General features: G+C 46.0%; 1 protein-coding gene across 1 annotated transcript in view; it reads right to left on the reverse strand.

Annotated features, from left to right (window-relative positions):
• Window positions 1-17015: 17015 nt before the first annotated feature.
• LOC145877361 (NLR family CARD domain-containing protein 3-like) overlaps window positions 17016-19587 on the reverse strand; it is a 17689-nt gene continuing 15117 nt past the window's right edge. Inside the window, exons 3-4 of the mRNA XM_082972675.1 lie at window positions 18265-18307; window positions 17016-17899 (exon numbers count right to left, since the gene is read on the reverse strand). Coding sequence (XP_082828801.1) covers window positions 17370-17899; window positions 18265-18307 — 573 coding nt within the window. The 3' untranslated portion in view covers window positions 17016-17369. The remainder of the gene's footprint in view (window positions 17900-18264; window positions 18308-19587) is intronic.

Genomic DNA, 19587 nt, shown 5'->3' on the forward strand with positions numbered 1-19587 from the left:
TCTACCATATACAGACACCAACTAGTATCCCCTTTATGATCTAGCCAGGTCATTACAGTATATACAGTATCTCTACCATATACAGACACCAACTAGTATCCCCTTTATGATCTAGCCAGGTCATTACAGTATATACAGTATCTCTACCATATACAGACACCAACTAGTATCCCCTTTATGATCTAGCCAGGTCATTACAGTATATACAGTATCTCTACCATCTGCCAGACACCAACTAGTATCCCCTTTATGATCTAGCCAGGCCATTACAGTATATACAGTATCTCTACCATCTGCCAGACACCAACTAGTATCCCCTTTATGATCTAGCCAGGTCATTACAGTATATACAGTATCTCTACCATATACAGACACCAACTAGTATCCCCTTTATGATCTAGCCAGGTCATTACAGTATATACAGTATCTCTACCATATACAGACACCAACTAGTATCCCCTTTATGATCTAGCCAGGTCATTACAGTATATACAGTATCTCTACCATATACAGACACCAACTAGTATCCCCTTTATGATCTAGCCAGGTCATTACAGTATATACAGTATCTCTACCATATACAGACACCAACTAGTATCCCCTTTATGATCTAGCCAGGTCATTACAGTATATACAGTATCTCTACCATATACAGACACCAACTAGTATCCCCTTTATGATCTAGCCTGGTCATTACAGTATATACAGTATCTCTACCATATACAGACACCAACTAGTATCCCCTTTATGATCTAGCCAGGTCATTACAGTATATACAGTATCTCTACCATATACAGACACCAACTAGTATCCCCTTTATGATCTAGCCAGGTCATTACAGTATATACAGTATCTCTACCATATACAGACACCAACTAGTATCCCCTTTATGATCTAGCCAGGTCATTACAGTATATACAGTATCTCTACCATCTAGCCAGGTCATTACAGTATATACAGTATCTCTACCCTATACAGACACCAACTAGTATCCCCTTTATTATATAGCCAGGTCATTACAGTATATACAGTATCTCTACCATATACAGACACCAACTAGTATCCCCTTTATGATCTAGCCAGGTCATTACAGTATATACAGTATCTCTACCATATACAGACACCAACTAGTATCCCCTTTATGATCTAGCCAGGTCATTACAGTATATACAGTATCTCTACCATATACAGACACCAACTAGTATCCCCTTTATGATATAGCCAGGTCATTACAGTATATACAGTATCTCTACCATATACAGACACCAACTAGTATCCCCTTTATGATCTAGCCAGGTCATTACAGTATATACAGTATCTCTACCATATACAGACACCAACTAGTATCCCCTTTATGATCTAGCCAGGTCATTACAGTATATACAGTATCTCTACCATATACAGACACCAACTAGTATCCCTTTTATGATCTAGCCAGGTCATTACAGTATATACAGTATCTCTACCATATACAGACACCAACTAGTATCCCCTTTATGATCTAGCCAGGTCATTACAGTATATACAGTATCTCTACCATATACAGACACCAACTAGTATCCCCTTTATGATCTAGCCAGGTCATTACAGTATATACTGTATCTCTACCATATACAGACACCAACTAGTATCCCCTTTATGATCTAGCCAGGTCATTACAGTATATACAGTATCTCTACCATATACAGACAGCAACTAGTATCCCCTTTATGATCTAGCCAGGTCATTACAGTATATACAGTATCTCTACCATCTGCCAGACACCAACTAGTATCCCCTTTATGATCTAGCCAGGCCATTACAGTATATACAGTATCTCTACCATATACAGACACCAACTAGTATCCCCTTTATGTTCTAGCCAGGTCATTACAGTATATACAGTATCTCTACCATATACAGACACCAACTACTATCCCCTTTATGATCTAGCCAGGTCATTACAGTATATACAGTATCTCTACCATATACAGACACCAACTAGTATCCCCTTTATGATCTAGCCAGGTCATTACAGTATATACAGTATCTCTACCATATACAGACACCAACTAGTATCCCCTTTATGATCTAGCCAGGTCATTACAGTATCTCTACCATATACAGACACCAACTAGTATCCCCTTTATGATCTAGCCTGGTCATTACAGTATATACAGTATCTCTACCATATACAGACACCAACTAGTATCCCCTTTATGATCTAGCCAGGTCATTACAGTATATACAGTATCTCTACCATATACAGACACCAACTAGTATCCCCTTTATGATCTAGCCAGGTCATTACAGTATATACAGTATCTCTACCATCTGCCAGACACCAACTAGTATCCCCTTTATGATCAAGCCAGGTCATTACAGTATATACAGTATCTCTACCATCTGCCAGACACCAACTAGTATCCCCTTTATGATCTAGCCAGGTCATTACAGTATATACAGTATCTCTACCATCTAGCCAGGTCATTACAGTATATACAGTATCTCTACCATCTGCCAGACACCAACTAGTATCCCCTTTATTATATAGCCAGGTCATTACAGTATATACAGTATCTCTACCATATACAGACACCAACTAGTATCCCCTTTATGATCTAGCCAGGTCATTACAGTATATACAGTATCTCTACCATATACAGACACCAACTAGTATCCCCTTTATGATCTAGCCAGGTCATTACAGTATATACAGTATCTCTACCATATACAGACACCAACTAGTATCCCCTTTATGATATAGCCAGGTCATTACAGTATATACAGTATCTCTACCATATACAGACACCAACTAGTATCCCCTTTATGATCTAGCCAGGTCATTACAGTATATACAGTATCTCTACCATATACAGACACCAACTAGTATCCCCTTTATGATCTAGCCAGGTCATTACAGTATATACAGTATCTCTACCATATACAGACACCAACTAGTATCCCTTTTATGATCTAGCCAGGTCATTACAGTATATACAGTATCTCTACCATATACAGACACCAACTAGTATCCCCTTTATGATCTAGCCAGGTCATTACAGTATATACAGTATCTCTACCATATACAGACACCAACTAGTATCCCCTTTATGATCTAGCCAGGTCATTACAGTATATACTGTATCTCTACCATATACAGACACCAACTAGTATCCCCTTTATGATCTAGCCAGGTCATTACAGTATATACAGTATCTCTACCATATACAGACAGCAACTAGTATCCCCTTTATGATCTAGCCAGGTCATTACAGTATATACAGTATCTCTACCATCTGCCAGACACCAACTAGTATCCCCTTTATGATCTAGCCAGGCCATTACAGTATATACAGTATCTCTACCATATACAGACACCAACTAGTATCCCCTTTATGTTCTAGCCAGGTCATTACAGTATATACAGTATCTCTACCATATACAGACACCAACTACTATCCCCTTTATGATCTAGCCAGGTCATTACAGTATATACAGTATCTCTACCATATACAGACACCAACTAGTATCCCCTTTATGATCTAGCCAGGTCATTACAGTATATACAGTATCTCTACCATATACAGACACCAACTAGTATCCCCTTTATGATCTAGCCAGCTCATTATAGTATATACAGTATCTCTACCATATACAGACACCAACTAGTATCCCCTTTATGATCTAGCCTGGTCATTACAGTATATACAGTATCTCTACCATATACAGACACCAACTAGTATCCCCTTTATGATCTAGCCAGGTCATTACAGTATATACAGTATCTCTACCATATACAGACACCAACTAGTATCCCCTTTATGATCTAGCCAGGTCATTACAGTATATACAGTATCTCTACCATCTGCCAGACACCAACTAGTATCCCCTTTATGATCAAGCCAGGTCATTACAGTATATACAGTATCTCTACCATCTGCCAGACACCAACTAGTATCCCCTTTATGATCTAGCCAGGTCATTACAGTATATACAGTATCTCTACCATATACAGACACCAACTAGTATCCCCTTTATGATCTAGCCAGGTCATTACAGTATATACAGTATCTCTACCATATACAGACACCAACTAGTATCCCCTTTATGATCTAGCCAGGCCATTACAGTATATACAGTATCTCTACCATCTGCCAGACACCAACTAGTATCCCCTTTATGATCTAGCCAGGTCATTACAGTATATACAGTATCTCTACCATCTGCCAGACACCAACTAGTATCCCCTTTATGATCTAGCCAGGTCATTACAGTATATACAGTATCTCTACCATATACAGACACCAACTAGTATTCCCTTTATGATCTAGCCAGGTCATTACAGTATATACAGTATCTCTACCATATACAGACACCAACTAGTATCCCCTTTATGATCTAACCAGGTCATTACAGTATATACAGTATCTCTACCATATACAGACACCAACTACTATCCCCTTTATGATCTAGCCAGGTCATTACAGTATATACAGTATCTCTACCATATACAGACACCAACTAGGATCCCCTTTATGATCTAGCCAGGTCATTACAGTATATACAGTATCTCTACCATATACAGACACCAACTAGTATCCCCTTTATGATCTAGCTAGGTCATTACAGTATATACCGTATCTCTACCATCTGCCAGACACCAACTAGTATCCCCTTTATTATCTAGCTTGGCCATTACAGTATATACAGTATCTCTACCATATACATACACCAACTAGTATCCCCTTTATGATCTAGCCAGGTCATTACAGTATATACAGTATCTCTACCATCTGCCAGACACCAACTAGTATCCCCTTTATGATCTAACCAGGTCATTACAGTATATACAGTATCTCTACCATATACAGACACCAACTAGTATCCCCTTTATGATCTAGCCAGGTCATTACAGTATATACAGTATCTCTACCATATACAGACACCAACTAGTATCCCCTTTATGATCTAGCCAGGTCATTACAGTATATACAGTATCTCTACCATATACAGACACCAACTAGTATCCCCTTTATGATCTAGCCAGGCCATTACAGTATATACAGTATCTCTACCATATACAGACAGCAACTAGTATCCCCTTTATGATCTAGCCAGGTCATTACAGTATATACAGTATCTCTACCATATACAGACACCAACTAGTATCCCCTTTATTATCTAGCCAGGTCATTACAGTATATACAGTATCTCTACCATATACAGACACCAACTACTATCCCCTTTATGATCTAGCCAGGTCATTACAGTATATACAGTATCTCTACCATATACAGACACCAACTAGTATCCCTTTATGATCTAGCCAGGCCATTACAGTATATACAGTATCTCTACCATATACAGACACCAACTAGTATCCCCTTTATGATCTAGCCAGGCCATTACAGTATATACAGTATCTCTACCATATACAGACACCAACTAGTATCCCCTTTATGATCTAGCCAGGTCATTACAGTATATACAGTATCTCTACCATATACAGACACCAACTAGTATCCCCTTTATTATCTAGCCAGGTCATTACAGTATATACAGTATCTCTACCATATACAGACACCAACTAGTATCCCCTTTATGATCTAGCCAGGTCATTACAGTATATACAGTATCTCTACCATATACAGACACCAACTAGTATCCCCTTTATGATCTAGCCAGGTCATTACAGTATATACAGTATCTCTACCATCTAGCCAGGTCATTACAGTATATACAGTATCTCTACCATATACAGACACCAACTAGTATCCCCTTTATGTTCTAGCCAGGTCATTACAGTATATACAGTATCTCTACCATATACAGACAGCAACTAGTATCCCCTTTATGATCTAGCCAGGTCATTACAGTATATACAGTATCTCTACCATATACAGACACCAACTAGTATCCCCTTTATGATCTAGCCAGGTCATTACAGTATATACAGTATCTCTACCATATACAGACACCAACTAGTATCCCCTTTATGATCTAGCCAGGTCATTACAGTATATACAGTATCTCTACCATATACAGACACCAACTAGTATCCCCTTTATGTTCTAGCCAGGTCATTACAGTATATACAGTATCTCTACCATATACAGACACCAACTAGTATCCCCTTTATGATCTAGCCAGGTCATTACAGTATATACAGTATCTCTACCATCTGCCAGACACCAACTAGTATCCCCTTTATGATCTAGCCAGGTCATTACAGTATATACAGTATCTCTACCATCTGCCAGACACCAACTAGTATCCCCTTTATGATCTAGCCAGGTCATTACAGTATATACAGTATCTCTACCATATACAGACACCAACTAGTATCCCCTTTATGATCTAGCCAGGCCATTACAGTATATACAGTATCTCTACCATATACAGACACCAACTAGTACCCCCTTTATTATCTAGCCAGGTCATTACAGTATATATAGTATCTCTACCATATACAGACACCAACTAGTATCCCCTTTATGATCTAGCCAGGTCATTACAGTATATACAGTATCTCTACCATATACAGACACCAACTACTATCCCCTTTATGATCTAGCCAGGTCATTACAGTATATACAGTATCTCTACCATATACAGACACCAACTAGTATCCCCTTTATGATCTAGCTAGGTCATTACAGTATATACAGTATCTCTACCATATACAGACACCAACTAGTATCCCCTTTATGATCTAGCCAGGTCATTACAGTATATACAGTATCTCTACCATATACAGACACCAACTAGTATCCCCTTTATGATCTAGCCAGGTCATTACAGTATATACAGTATCTCTACCATATACAGACACCAACTAGTATCCCCTTTATGATCTAGCCAGGTCATTACAGTATATACAGTATCTCTACCATATACAGACAGCAACTAGTATCCCCTTTATGATCTAGCCAGGTCATTACAGTATATACAGTATCTCTACCATATACAGACACCAACTAGTATCCCCTTTATGATCTAGCCAGGTCATTACAGTATATACAGTATCTCTACCATATACAGACACCAACTAGTATCCCCTTTATGATCTAGCCAGGTCATTACAGTATATACAGTATCTCTACCATATACAGACACCAACTAGTATCCCCTTTATGATCTAGCCAGGTCATTACAGTATATACAGTATCTCTACCATATACAGACAGCAACTACTATCCCCTTTATGATCTATCCAGGTCATTACAGTATATACAGTATCTCTACCATATACAGACACCAACTAGTATCCCCTTTATGATCTAGCCAGGCCATTACAGTATATACAGTATCTCTACCATATACAGACACCAACTAGTATCCCCTTTATCATCTAGCCAGGTCATTACAGTATATACAGTATCTCTACCATATACAGACACCAACTAGTATCCCCTTTATCATCTAGCCAGGTCATTACAGTATATACAGTATCTCTACCATATACAGACACCAACTAGTATCCCCTTTATGATCTAGCCAGGTCATTACAGTATATACAGTATCTCTACCATATACAGACCGTCTTCCATCTGCCAGACACCAACTAGTATCCCCTTTATTATATTACATTCATATTATTACTTTTAGATGTCAAGACTCTGTAAAATGAGGTACTTGCTGCTGGACTGTTGCAGTGTTCTACAATGTGCTCGACATGGCTGCTATCAACACGTGTTGTACAAGCAATGCCTTGTCAAGACAGTCAGCAGGAGAGATTTCATGATGGATCTGGCATGTGAGCTTTGTGAGAACCACATGAACGCAGAGAAAGAAGCTACAGTCACCAAGCAGGAAGCAGGTCCTGCTCTCCCTTTTCCCCCAGGCACCACATCTCCCTCGGGGGAGAAAGAAGCTACAGTCACCAAGCAGGAAGCAGGTCCTGTTCTCCCTTTTCCCCCAGACACCACATCTCCCTCGGGGGAGAAAGAAGCTACAGTCACCAAGCAGGAAGCAGGTCCTGCTCTCCCTTTTCCCCCAGGCACCACATCTCCCTCGGGGGAGAAAGAAGCTACAGTCACCAAGCAGGAAGCAGGTCCTGCTCTCCCTTTCCCCCAGGCACCACATCTCCCTCGGGGGAGAAAGAAGCTACAGTCACCAAGCAGGAAGCAGGTCCTGTTCTCCCTTTTCCCCCAGGCACCACATCTCCCTCGGGGGAGAAAGAAGACAGAATGTCAAGTCGGCAGGTGCCCACCGAACAAGGCCAATGAAAACCGATTAGATTTGTTTGTGGACGCGAAGCATAAAGAGAAGATGGGATTGATTCACGTGTAAAGGCGCGGTACAGTGTCTGATACAATCAACAAATTATTGTTTTAATATCTTGTCATCAATATATTTCCACAAATATTTATTTATGAAATTCATCTTTTACAATTGTTCACTGTTTTTTTTGTTTCTAATTTGTCAAAAGAAACTGTAAATTGACTTTATTAATTACTATAACTCTATTACTAATCAAATCTACAAATACAGTTGATCAAATGGATTACACTGTAGTGTTTTATTGTCAGGGAAATAGGCTGTAGGACCATTTTATTTTCTACTTTGGAGAATTAACAATTGTTGTTATTTTATTTATATATTTCCACTAATATTTCTTCATGTAATTTATCCTTTACAATAGTTTATACACTATGTATCAAGTGTTTATTTAACAAACCATGTTTTCACACCTTGCACCTTGCTGGTTGATATGCATCTGATGCATATGCTAAAGTGGACGCCTGGCAACTTTCTCTAGCGGGAACGTATATGCTGATAGACCAGGTGGTTCTAGTGTTAAGGACTGGTAGATGGGTGTTCTGATAGGCTGATAGACCAGGTGGTTCTAGTGTTAAGGACTGGTAGATGGGTGTTCTGATAGACCAGGTGGTTCTAGTGTTAAGGACTGGTAGATGGGTGTTCTGATAGGCTGAAAGACCAGGTGGTTCTAGTGTTAAGGACTGGTAGATGGGTGTTCTGATAGGCTGATAGACCAGGTGGTTCTAGTGTTAAGGACTGGTAGATGGGTGTTCTGATAGGCTGATAACACTAGAACCACCTGATCTATCAGCCTATCAGAACACCCATCTACCAGTCCTTAACACTAGAACCACCTGGTCTAAGGACTGGTAGATGGGTGTTCTGATAGGCTGATAGACCAGGTGGTTCTAGTGTTAAGGACTGGTAGATGGGTGTTCTGATAGGCTGAAAGACCAGGTGGTTCTAGTGTTAATTAATGACTGGTAGATGGGTGTTCTGATAGGCTGAAAGACCAGGTGGTTCTAGTGTTAAGGACTGGTAGATGGGTGTTCTGATAGGCTGATAGACCAGGTGGTTCTAGTGTTAAGGACTGGTAGATGGGTGTTCTGATAGGCTGAAAGACCAGGTGGTTCTAGTGTTAATTAAGGACTGGTAGATGGGTGTTCTGATAGGCTGAAAGACCAGGTGGTTCTAGTGTTAATTAAGGACTGGTAGATGGGTGTTCTGATAGACCAGGTGGTTCTAGTGTTAATTAAGGACTGGTAGATGGGTGTTGACCATTCACTCATGCTGACCGGCTCCAGTACTTTGTTCTTGACTAAACCTCCAAGTCAGCCTCCACTTTTGGTCTGATAGCAGAAGCTACAGGTCCTGCTTTCAGAACCTTTGGTTTGCTGTCTGGCTTAATGCCAAGCTTCCCTGTGATGTCGTTCATACAACCCTGCTGTCCATTAAATCCATCTGTTTCTTTAAGATGGCAGGTAGGTCTGTGTCTCCATGTGTCATTGTCTGCACTGATGGCCAGTCCAGTGTGATTTTCTCCAACTATGAACATCCCAGTAGTGATGTATAGTCTCCCTTCACAACATAGCAGCTTTTCAGTTGGTCTGTTTACCTGAACTGTGACTTCAGTGATGTCTCTCAAGGTGACAGATTCACCTGTGTAAGTCTTTAACACGAGGTGCACTGGTTAAAGTGGAAGGTGTTTCAGTGTCTTTTTTCTGACACAAGAGATACAGCTGCTCCTGTGTCAATCTCCATACCGGGAGACATAGTAGCCGTGCAGCCCGCCAGGAAAAAGTCTGTATTTTCAGTGTGACTTCCTGGTCTGATGAGTCACTCACCTCAGTGTTCTCTTACTCAGCAGTGTGAACATGTCTATTGGTCTTTCCTTGGAATGTCTGTTTCTTGTTTTCGGTATGATGCTTTCTCTGTTCTCTTTTTGTTTCTGGAGACTTGTTCGATGTGGTCCTTTTTAACAGAGGCTGGACAATCCATGTCCTTACACCAGCATGTAGAATCCTAACATCCCTTTATACCACAGGCTGGACAATCCATGTCCTTACACCAGCATGTAGAATCCTGACATCCCTTTATACCACAGGCTGGGCAATCCATGTCCTTACACCAGCATGTAGAATCCTGACATCCCTTTATACCACAGGCTGGACAATCCATGTCCTTACACCAGCATGTAGAATCCTGACATCCCTTTATACCACAGGCTGGACAATCCATGTCCTTACACCAGCATGTAGAATCCTGACATCCCTTTATACCACAGGCTGGACAATCCATGTCCTTACACCAGCATGTAGAATCCTGACATCCCTTTATACCACAGGCTGGACAATCCATGTCCTTACACCAGCATGTAGAATCCTGACATCCCTTTATACCACAGGCTGGACAATCCATGTCCTTACACCAGCATGTAGAAGAAGCCTGATTTCCCACCTTGCCATAGTGGAAGCATGTGACTTGATTTTCCTGTCTCTGATTTTCAGTTGAAACTCTGAGCACTTTTCCTTTTTTTGTGATCAACTTTTTTATTTATTATAAAGGAACACAGACAAGAACAAATAGCAGCAGGAATGGCTATACAGCTAGAGACACAATACTGTTAAAATATATATCAGAACAAATAGCAGCAGGAATGGTTATACAGCTAGAGACACAATACTGTTCAAATATAAATATCAGTATATTATGTAAACCAGGTATTGCAGGTAAATACAATTATAATTAACCACATATAAAATCACTCACCTGAGCTGCATCAACCCCTCCTGGGACCACCCCAACCCACCCTCCATCCCCTCCTGGGACCACCCCAACCCACCCTCCATCCTCTCCTGGGACCACCCCAACCCACCCTCCAACCCCTCCTGGGACCACCCCAACCCACCCTCCATCCCCTCCTGGGACCACCCCAACCCACCCTCCAACCCCTCCTGGGACCACCCCAACCCACCCTCCAACCCCTCCTGGTACCACCCCAACCCACCCTCCAACCCCTCCTGGGACCACCCCAACCCACCCTCCATCCCCTCCTGGGACCACCCCAACCCACCCTCCATCCCCTCCTGGGACCAACCCAACCCACCCTCCTACACCTCCTGGGACCAACCCAACCCACCCTCCAACCCCTCCTGGGACCACCCCAACCCACCCTCCATCCCCTCCTGGGACCAACCCAACCCACCCTCCTACACCTCCTGGGACCAACCCAACCCACCCTCCAACACCTCCTGGGACAGATTTTGACTCATTGAGTGATAAGACTGAGCTATTTAAAAACACTTTTTCAACATTTCAAGATAGCAGTTAGTTCAGTTTGATCTTATTAAAGACAGCTGTATCATTTTTTTTATTCATTTTGACATATTGTTTGGGACGACTTTTTTTGCTCTGTTTGAAGGCTGTCAGTTTCTTCTCAGGAAGAGAATCCCTTAGCCTTTCGACTAATTTTGGGTTAGTTCGACAAATTTTTGGTTAGTTCTCTCAAGAAGAACTAACCCATCTCAACATGACAGAAAGTAAGACAGGGAAACCCATCTCAACATGACAGAAAGTAAGACAGGAGAACCTATTTCAACATGACGGAGAGTAAGACAGGAGAACCTATTTCAACATGACAGAGAGTAAGTCAGGAGTCCCTGACCTTATCTTCTCTCAAGAAGATGTCTGGTAGGCCCATTTAAATACCTTTTTTGGACATTTCAAGAGCCGTCCGCCAGTCCGGAGCCGCCAGAGCCGCCCGCCAGTCCAGAGCCGCCCGCCAGTCCGGAGCTGCCCGCCAGTCCAGAGCCGCCCGCCAGTCCAGAGCCGCCCGCCAGTCCAGAGCCACCTAAGTGGGCGAAGCCTAGGGTGGAGCGGAGTCCACGTCCCGAACCTAAGCCACCTCCAGTATAGGTGGGTTGGGGAGGGGGGGTGTAGCACTAGTGCCGTCGTTGACGGCAGCCACCCTCCCTTCCCTCCCTTTTTGTTTAGGGGGTATTTGGGTTTTGTTTTTGTTCTTGTTTAGGGGGGGATTTAGGTTTTTCTTTTTAGGTGCATTCTGGGGTCTGCACCTTTAGGGGGGGTACTGTCATGTCCTGACCAGCAGAGGGAGTAATTGTATTATATTTGGTCAGGACGTGGCAGAGGGGTATTTGTTTCATATGGTTCGGGTTGTGTGTGTTATTTAAGGGGTGTTTGATTTATGTAGTCTGGGGTTTAAGTTTTGTTCTAGTGTTGGTGTCACGTCCTGACCAGCAGATGGAGCTATTGTTTTAGTTTTGGGGTCAGGACGTGGCAGTTTTGTGTATGAGAATGTTTGTATTGTTGATTGGGACTTCCAATTGAAGGCAGGTGTGTTGAGTTGCCGTTGATTGGAAGTCCTATATAGGTGTGTATGTTTTTCTTTGGGGTTATTGGTGGTTGTTCTTGCACTGCGTTTTTGTATGCCTGTAAGACTGTCCCTGTTGTGTTTATTGTTTTTTCAGTGGATGCTTTACTCCTTTTTTAAAAATTAAAATATGAGCATCCATATTCCCGCTGCGCCTTGGTCCTCCTTTCAACAGCACGAAGGATTTTGTGACAGAACCACCCACCAAAGGACCAAGCAGCAGAAGAGGAGGAAGCCACTGGAGAAAAAAATGGAGGAATGGACCTGGCAGGACGAAAGACAATTCTGGGAGGACAAGTTAAGGGAGCTAAGGGAACCTGAGAGGCAGCCCCAACATTTTTTTGGGGGGGGGCACACGAGTAGTTTGGCCAGGCCAGGGAAGAGCCATAAGCCAGCTACCCGTGACTACAGGGAGGTGCGTATGAGGTGGAGGGCGCCATGTTACGCTGAGGTACGCACCATCTCGCCTATACGGACGCACAGCCCAGTCCACCCGGTACCAGCGCCCCGCAGGTGCCAGGGCAAGGTGAGCATCGAGCGGAAGGGGTCAAGCCAACCCTGCACTCAAGACCACCAGTGCGCCCTTTCGGTCCGGTGTTTCCCGCTAGACGCACTAGCATGGAGGTGCGTGTCTCCAGGCTGGCACGTCCAGTACCAGCCCCACGCATCAGGAGTCTAGTGCGTCAGCCCAGTCTCGCCAGGCGTAAGTCGCCAGAGCTGCCCGCAAGTCAACAGTCACCAGAGCTGCCCGCCAGTCAACAGTCACCAGAGCTGCCCGCCAGTCAACAGTCACCAGAGCTGCCCGCCAGTCGTACGTCGCCAGAGCTGCCCGCCAGTCGTACGTCGCCAGAGCTGCCCGCCAGTCAACAGTCACCAGAGCTGCCCGCCAGTCAACAGTCACCAGAGCCGCCTGCTAGTCAGAAGCTGCCAGAGTGGCCCGACTGCCCGGAACTGCCAGAGTGGCCCGACTGCCCGGTTCTGCCAGGGTGGCCAGACTGCCCGGTTCTGCCAGACTGCCCGGTTCTGCCAGAGTGGCCAGACTGCCCGGTTCTGCCAGAGTGGCCAGACTGCCTGGTTCTGCCAGAGTGGCCAGACTGCCCGGTTCTGCCAGAGTGGCCAGACTGCCCGGTTCTGCCAGAGTGGCCCGACTGCCCGGTTCTGCCAGAGTGGCCCGACTGCCCGGTTCTGCCAGAGGTGCCTGCCTGCCCGGATCTGCCAGGGTGCCCTGCCTGCCCTCCGGCCCAGCCCGAGTGGCCCTCCTGTCCTCCGGCCCAGCCCAAGTGGCCCTCCTGTCCTCCGGCCCAGCCCGACTGGCCCTCCTGCACCCCAGCCCAGCCCGAGTGGCCCTCCTGCCCCCCGGCCCAGCCCGAGTGGCCCTCCTGCCCTCCGGCCCAGCCCGAGTGGCCCTCCTGTCCTCCGGCCCAGCCCGAGTGGTCCTCCTGTCCTCCGGCCCAGCCCGAGTGGTCCTCCTGTCCTCCGGCCCAGCCCGAGTGGCCCGCATGTCTTCCGACCCAGCCCGAGTGGTCGGTCTGCCAGGGTCAGCCCGAGTGGCCCGTCTGCCCGGTGCAGCTATCGGCGCCACCAAAGTGGGCGACGCCGAAGGTGGAGCGAGGTCCACGTCCTGCACCTGAGCCACCTCCAGGATAGGTGGGTTGGGGAGGGAGGGTGTAGCACAGTGCCGTCGGTGACAGCAGCCACCCCCCTTCCCTCCCTTATTGTTTAGGGGTTATTGTTTATGGGTTTTTTGTTGGTGTTTTCTGTTGGTAGGTGCATTCCGGGGTCTGCACCTTTAGGGGGGGGGGTACTGTCACGTCCTGACCAGCAGATGGAGCTATTGTTTTAGTTTTGGGGTCAGGACGTGGCAGTTTTGTGTATGAGAATGTTTGTATTGTTGATTGGGACTTCCAATTGAAGGCAGGTGTGTTGAGTTGCCGTTGATTGGAAGTCCTATATAGGTGTGTGTGTTTTTCTTTGGGGTTATTGGTGGTTGTTCTTGCACTGCGTTTTTGTATGCCTGTAAGACTGTCCCTGTTGTGTTTATTGTTTTTTCAGTGGATGCTTTACTCCTTTTTTAAAAATTAAAATATGAGCATCCATATTCCCGCTGCGCCTTGGTCCTCCTTTCAACAGCACGAAGGATTTTGTGACAGAACCACCCACCAAAGGACCAAGCAGCAGAAGAGGAGGAAGCCACTGGAGAAAAAAATGGAGGAATGGACCTGGCAGGACGAAAGACAATTCTGGGAGGACAAGTTAAGGGAGCTAAGGGAACCTGAGAGGCAGCCCCAACATTTTTTTTGGGGGGGGGCACACGAGTAGTTTGGCCAGGCCAGGGAAGAGCCGTAAGCCAGCTACCCGTGACTACAGGGAGGTGCGTATGAGGTGGAGGGCGCCATGTTACGCTGAGGTACGCACCATCTCGCCTATACGGACGCACAGCCCAGTCCGCCCGGTACCAGCGCCCCGCAGGTGCCAGGGCAAGGTGAGCATCGAGCGGAAGGGGTGAAGCCAACCCTGCACTCAAGACCACCAGTGCGCCCTTTCGGTCCGGTGTTTCCCGCTAGACGCACTAGCATGGAGGTGCGTGTCTCCAGGCTGGCACGTCCAGTACCAGCCCCACGCATCAGGAGTCTAGTGCGTCAGCCCAGTCTCGCCAGGCGTAAGTCGCCAGAGCTGCCCGCAAGTCAACAGTCACCAGAGCTGCCCGCCAGTCAACAGTCGCCAGAGCTGCCCGCCAGTCAACAGTCACCAGAGCTGCCCGCCAGTCGTACGTCACCAGAGCTGCCCGCCAGTCGTACGTCGCCAGAGCTGCCCGCCAGTCGTACGTCGCCAGAGCTGCCCGCCAGTCGTACGTCACCAGAGCTGCCCGCCAGTCGTACGTCACCAGAGCTGCCCGCCAGTCGTACGTCGCCAGAGCTGCCCGCCAGTCGTACGTCACCAGAGCTGCCCGCCAGTCGTACGTCACCAGAGCTGCCCGCCAGTCGTACAACGCCAGAGCTGCCCGCCAGTCGTACGTCACCAGAGCTGCCCGCCAGTCAGGAGTCACCAGAGCCGCCCGCTAGTCAGAAGCTGCCAGAGTGGCCCGACCGCCCGGAACTGCCAGAGTGGCCCGACTGCCCGGTTCTGCCAGGGTGGCCAGACTGCCCGGTTCTGCCAGACTGCCCGGTTCTGCCAGAGTGGCCAGACTGCCCGGTTCTGCCAGAGTGGCCAGACTGCCCGGTTCTGCCAGAGTGGCCCGACTGCCCGGTTCTGCCAGGGTGCCCTGCCTGCCCTCCGGCCCAGCCCGAGTGGCCCTCCTGTCCTCCGGCCCAGCCCGAGTGGTCCTCCTGTCCTCCGGCCCAGCCCGAGTGGTCCTCCTGTCCTCCGGCCCAGCCCGAGTGGCCCGCATGTCTTCCGACCCAGCCCGAGTGGTCGGTCTGCCAGGGTCAGCCCGAGTGGCCCGTCTGCCTGGTGCAGCTATCGGCGCCACCAAAGTGGGCGACGCCGAAGGTGGAGCGAGGTCCACGTCCTGCACCTGAGCCACCTCCAGGATAGGTGGGTTGGGGAGGGAGGGTGTAGCACAGTGCCGTCGGTGACAGCAGCCACCCTCCCTTCCCTCCCTTATTGTTTAGGGGTTATTGTTTATGGGTTTTTTGTTGGTGTTTTCTGTTGGTAGGTGCATCCCGGGGTCTGCACCTTTAGGGGGGGGTACTGTCACGTCCTGACCAGCAGATGGAGCTATTGTTTTAGTTTTGGGGTCAGGACGTGGCAGTTTTGTGTATGGGAATGTTTGTATTGTTGATTGGGACTTCCAATTGAAGGCAGGTGTGTTGAGTTGCCGTTGATTGGAAGTCCTATATAGGTGTGTGTGTTTTTCTTTGGGGTTATTGGTGGTTGTTCTTGCACTGCGTTTTTGTATGCCTGTAAGACTGTCCCTGTTGTGTTTATTGTTTTTTCAGTGGATGCTTTACTCCTTTTTAAAAAATTAAAATATGAGCATCCATATTCCCGCTGCGCCTTGGTCCTCCTTTCAACAGCACGATGGATTTTGTGACAGTTGGTTTTCTATGGTTTATCTAGTTGTTCTGTTTCTTTGTTAGTCTGTGTGGCTCCCGATCAGGAACAGCTGTATGTCGTTGTTCCTGATTGGGAGTCATGTATTAGGAGTGTGTTTTCACCTGGGGTTTGTGGGTTGTTGATTTTGCACTGCTGTATGTAAGTCCAAAAAATGACAAACCGACAGACAGGCTTTCTTGTTTTCCGTGTTCATTTTATTCTAATTAAATAGAAGAATGAGCATTCCCATCTGCGTTTTGTCATCCATTCACCACGACAGCCATTACAACATGAGACAGGGAGAAGCAATGTAAAATCAATAATGAAATTGTTTCCACAATTAACATGCTTTTTCTTGTTTCAAGTATGTTTTATTATGAAAAGTACAATATAACCATATATACTTGTACAACTATGGAGCGTATGTCCACATATAATTGTACAATTTGTTTTTCCAACATAAAAGACAAGAAATGATCACATTGGTATTTTAACAGTGTTATTGTAAGAGTTTAAATGTTTAAACAGAGGATACATCTAAAACAGGATAAAACAAGTGCAGTATGTTGTGAGAATGTTACTTTAACGTCGACTCATAACGTCACACTATAACTTCATGGGAGTCTTGTGGAAAGACTGCATGTTGTTTTGGGTGGATTGAGTGACGTCTACAAGCCTGTCACGTGTGAGTGTCCAGTTATTATTTCAGGGACACTGAGGATTCATCATAAACCCAAAACCCTGGATAGAGGGGCTCAGTGAATGTGGAGGTGAATGTGATCAGGTGGGTCAGTGTGTCAGAGGAGGCTCTATAGAAGGACAGAGTGCCGGCTGACCAGTCCAGATACACTCCTACTCTGTGGGAGCTGGAGGAGGGGACGTCTATGGTAGTGGAGTTATTATTATGCCTGGCAATGTAACTGTTGTCAGAGCAGAACAGACTCCAGGACTTGTCATTCCATCCAAGCCAACAGTCATCACCCCTTCCTCTCCTGCTGATTCCTTTATATGTCACTCCTATATCAGCCCCCATTATCCCACTCCACTCTACCTCCCAGTAACAGCGCCCAGTCAGACCCTCTCTACACAGCACCTGTCTCCAGTCCTCAAATCTCTCTGGGTGATCAGGATACGGCTGCTCCTCTCTCCTACATGTCACCTTTCTGTTCTCCTCAGACAGAGAGAGGAGTCTGTTTACTGTGTTTAGGTCCAGTGTGAGATCACAGACATCTGATGGATGAAACCAGACACAATATTAGAAATCATCATCATTCACATTAGAATGTTAACTCACTTTTCACTAATTCATTTAATGTAGATGTTTCTAGGTATCAAAAGGAGAAGTTAAGGTAACTTGAGACTTGTTGAATGATCATATGTTATACTGCATGGTAATATAAAACACACTTATTCACATTAATTACACACACACACTGTCATATCAACTCTTTGTAAACGTTGGTGTCCCTGATTTCTGCTTCTGTAGAACTACAGATGATATTTAATATGACCAAGTCAGTAATGATGGTGGTCTTTGACTTAACTTGAATTAAGACTTATTCTTAGTCATATTCTTCACAGCAGTCAACACTCACATTTTCTAGGCCCAGGTTTCATTCTGTTCTCTCCACCATGTTCCACACTGTAGCGGTAAGCAGAAGAACAGACAGTCATTGAGGGATACACCTGAACTCACACTCACACACACACACACACACACACACACACACACACACACACACACACACACTGGACATATATACACACCGGACACCTGGACACAAACACACTGGACACACACACACACACTCACACTGGACAAAAACACACACACACACAAACTGGACACAAACACACACACACTTGACACAAACACACACACACTGGACACAAACACACACACACTGGACACAAACACACACACACTGGACACACACACACACACACACAAACTGGACAAAAAGACACACAGGACACACACACACACACACGGTCAAGCGTGGTAAGAACATTTTCAGTGTTTGTGTCCAGTGTGTGTGTCCAGTAAGTGTGTGTCCAGTGTGTGTGTCCAGTGTGTGTGTCCTGTGTGTGTGTGTCCGTCCTGTGTGTGTGTGTCCGTCCTGTGTGTGTCCGTCCTGTGTGTGTCCGTCCTGTGTGTGTCCGTCCTGTGTGTGTCCGTCCTGTGTGTGTCCGTCCTGTGTGTGTCCTGTGTGTGTGTGTGTGTGTCCGTCCTGTGTGTGTCCCGTGTGTGTGTGTGTGTCCCGTGTGTGTGTGTGTGTCCCGTGTGTGTGTGTGCTGTGTGTGTGTGTGTCCTGTGTGTGTGTGTGTGTGTCCTGTGTGTGTGTGTGTCCTGTGTGTGTGTGTGTGTGTGTGTGTCCTGTGTGTGTCCTGTGTGTGTCCTGTGTATGTCATGTGTGTGTGTGTGTGTGTGTCCTGTGAGTGTGTGTGTGTGTGTCCTGTGAGTGTGTGTGTCCTGTGAGTGTGTGTGTGTCCTGTGAGTGTGTGTGTGTGTGTGTCGTGTGTGTGTGTCCTGTGTGAGTCCTGTGTGTGCGTGTGTGTGTGTGTGTGTGTCCTTGTGTGTGTGTGTCCGTCCTGTGTGTGTGTGTGTCCCCTGTGTGTGTGTGTGTCCCCTGTGTGTGTCCGTCCTGTGTGTGTGTGTGTGTCTGTCCTGTGTGTGTCCTGTGTGTGTCTGTGTGTGTGTGTGTGTGTCCTGTGTGTGTCCCGTGTGTGTCCCGTGTGTGTGTGTGTGTGTGTGTGTCCTGTGTGTGTGTGTGTCCTGTGTGTGTGTGTATGTGTGTCCTGTGTGTGTGTGTGTGTCCTGTGTGTGTGTGTGTCCTGTGTGTGTGTGTGTGTGTGTGTCCTGTGTGAGTCCTGTGTGTGTGTGTCATGTGAGTGTGTGTGTGTGTGTCCTGTGAGTG

This window comes from Salmo salar, unplaced genomic scaffold (assembly GCF_965601325.2).
Source record: "Salmo salar unplaced genomic scaffold, fSalSal1 ptg000974l, whole genome shotgun sequence".
In the NCBI taxonomy this organism is placed as follows: Eukaryota; Metazoa; Chordata; class Actinopteri; order Salmoniformes; family Salmonidae; genus Salmo; species Salmo salar.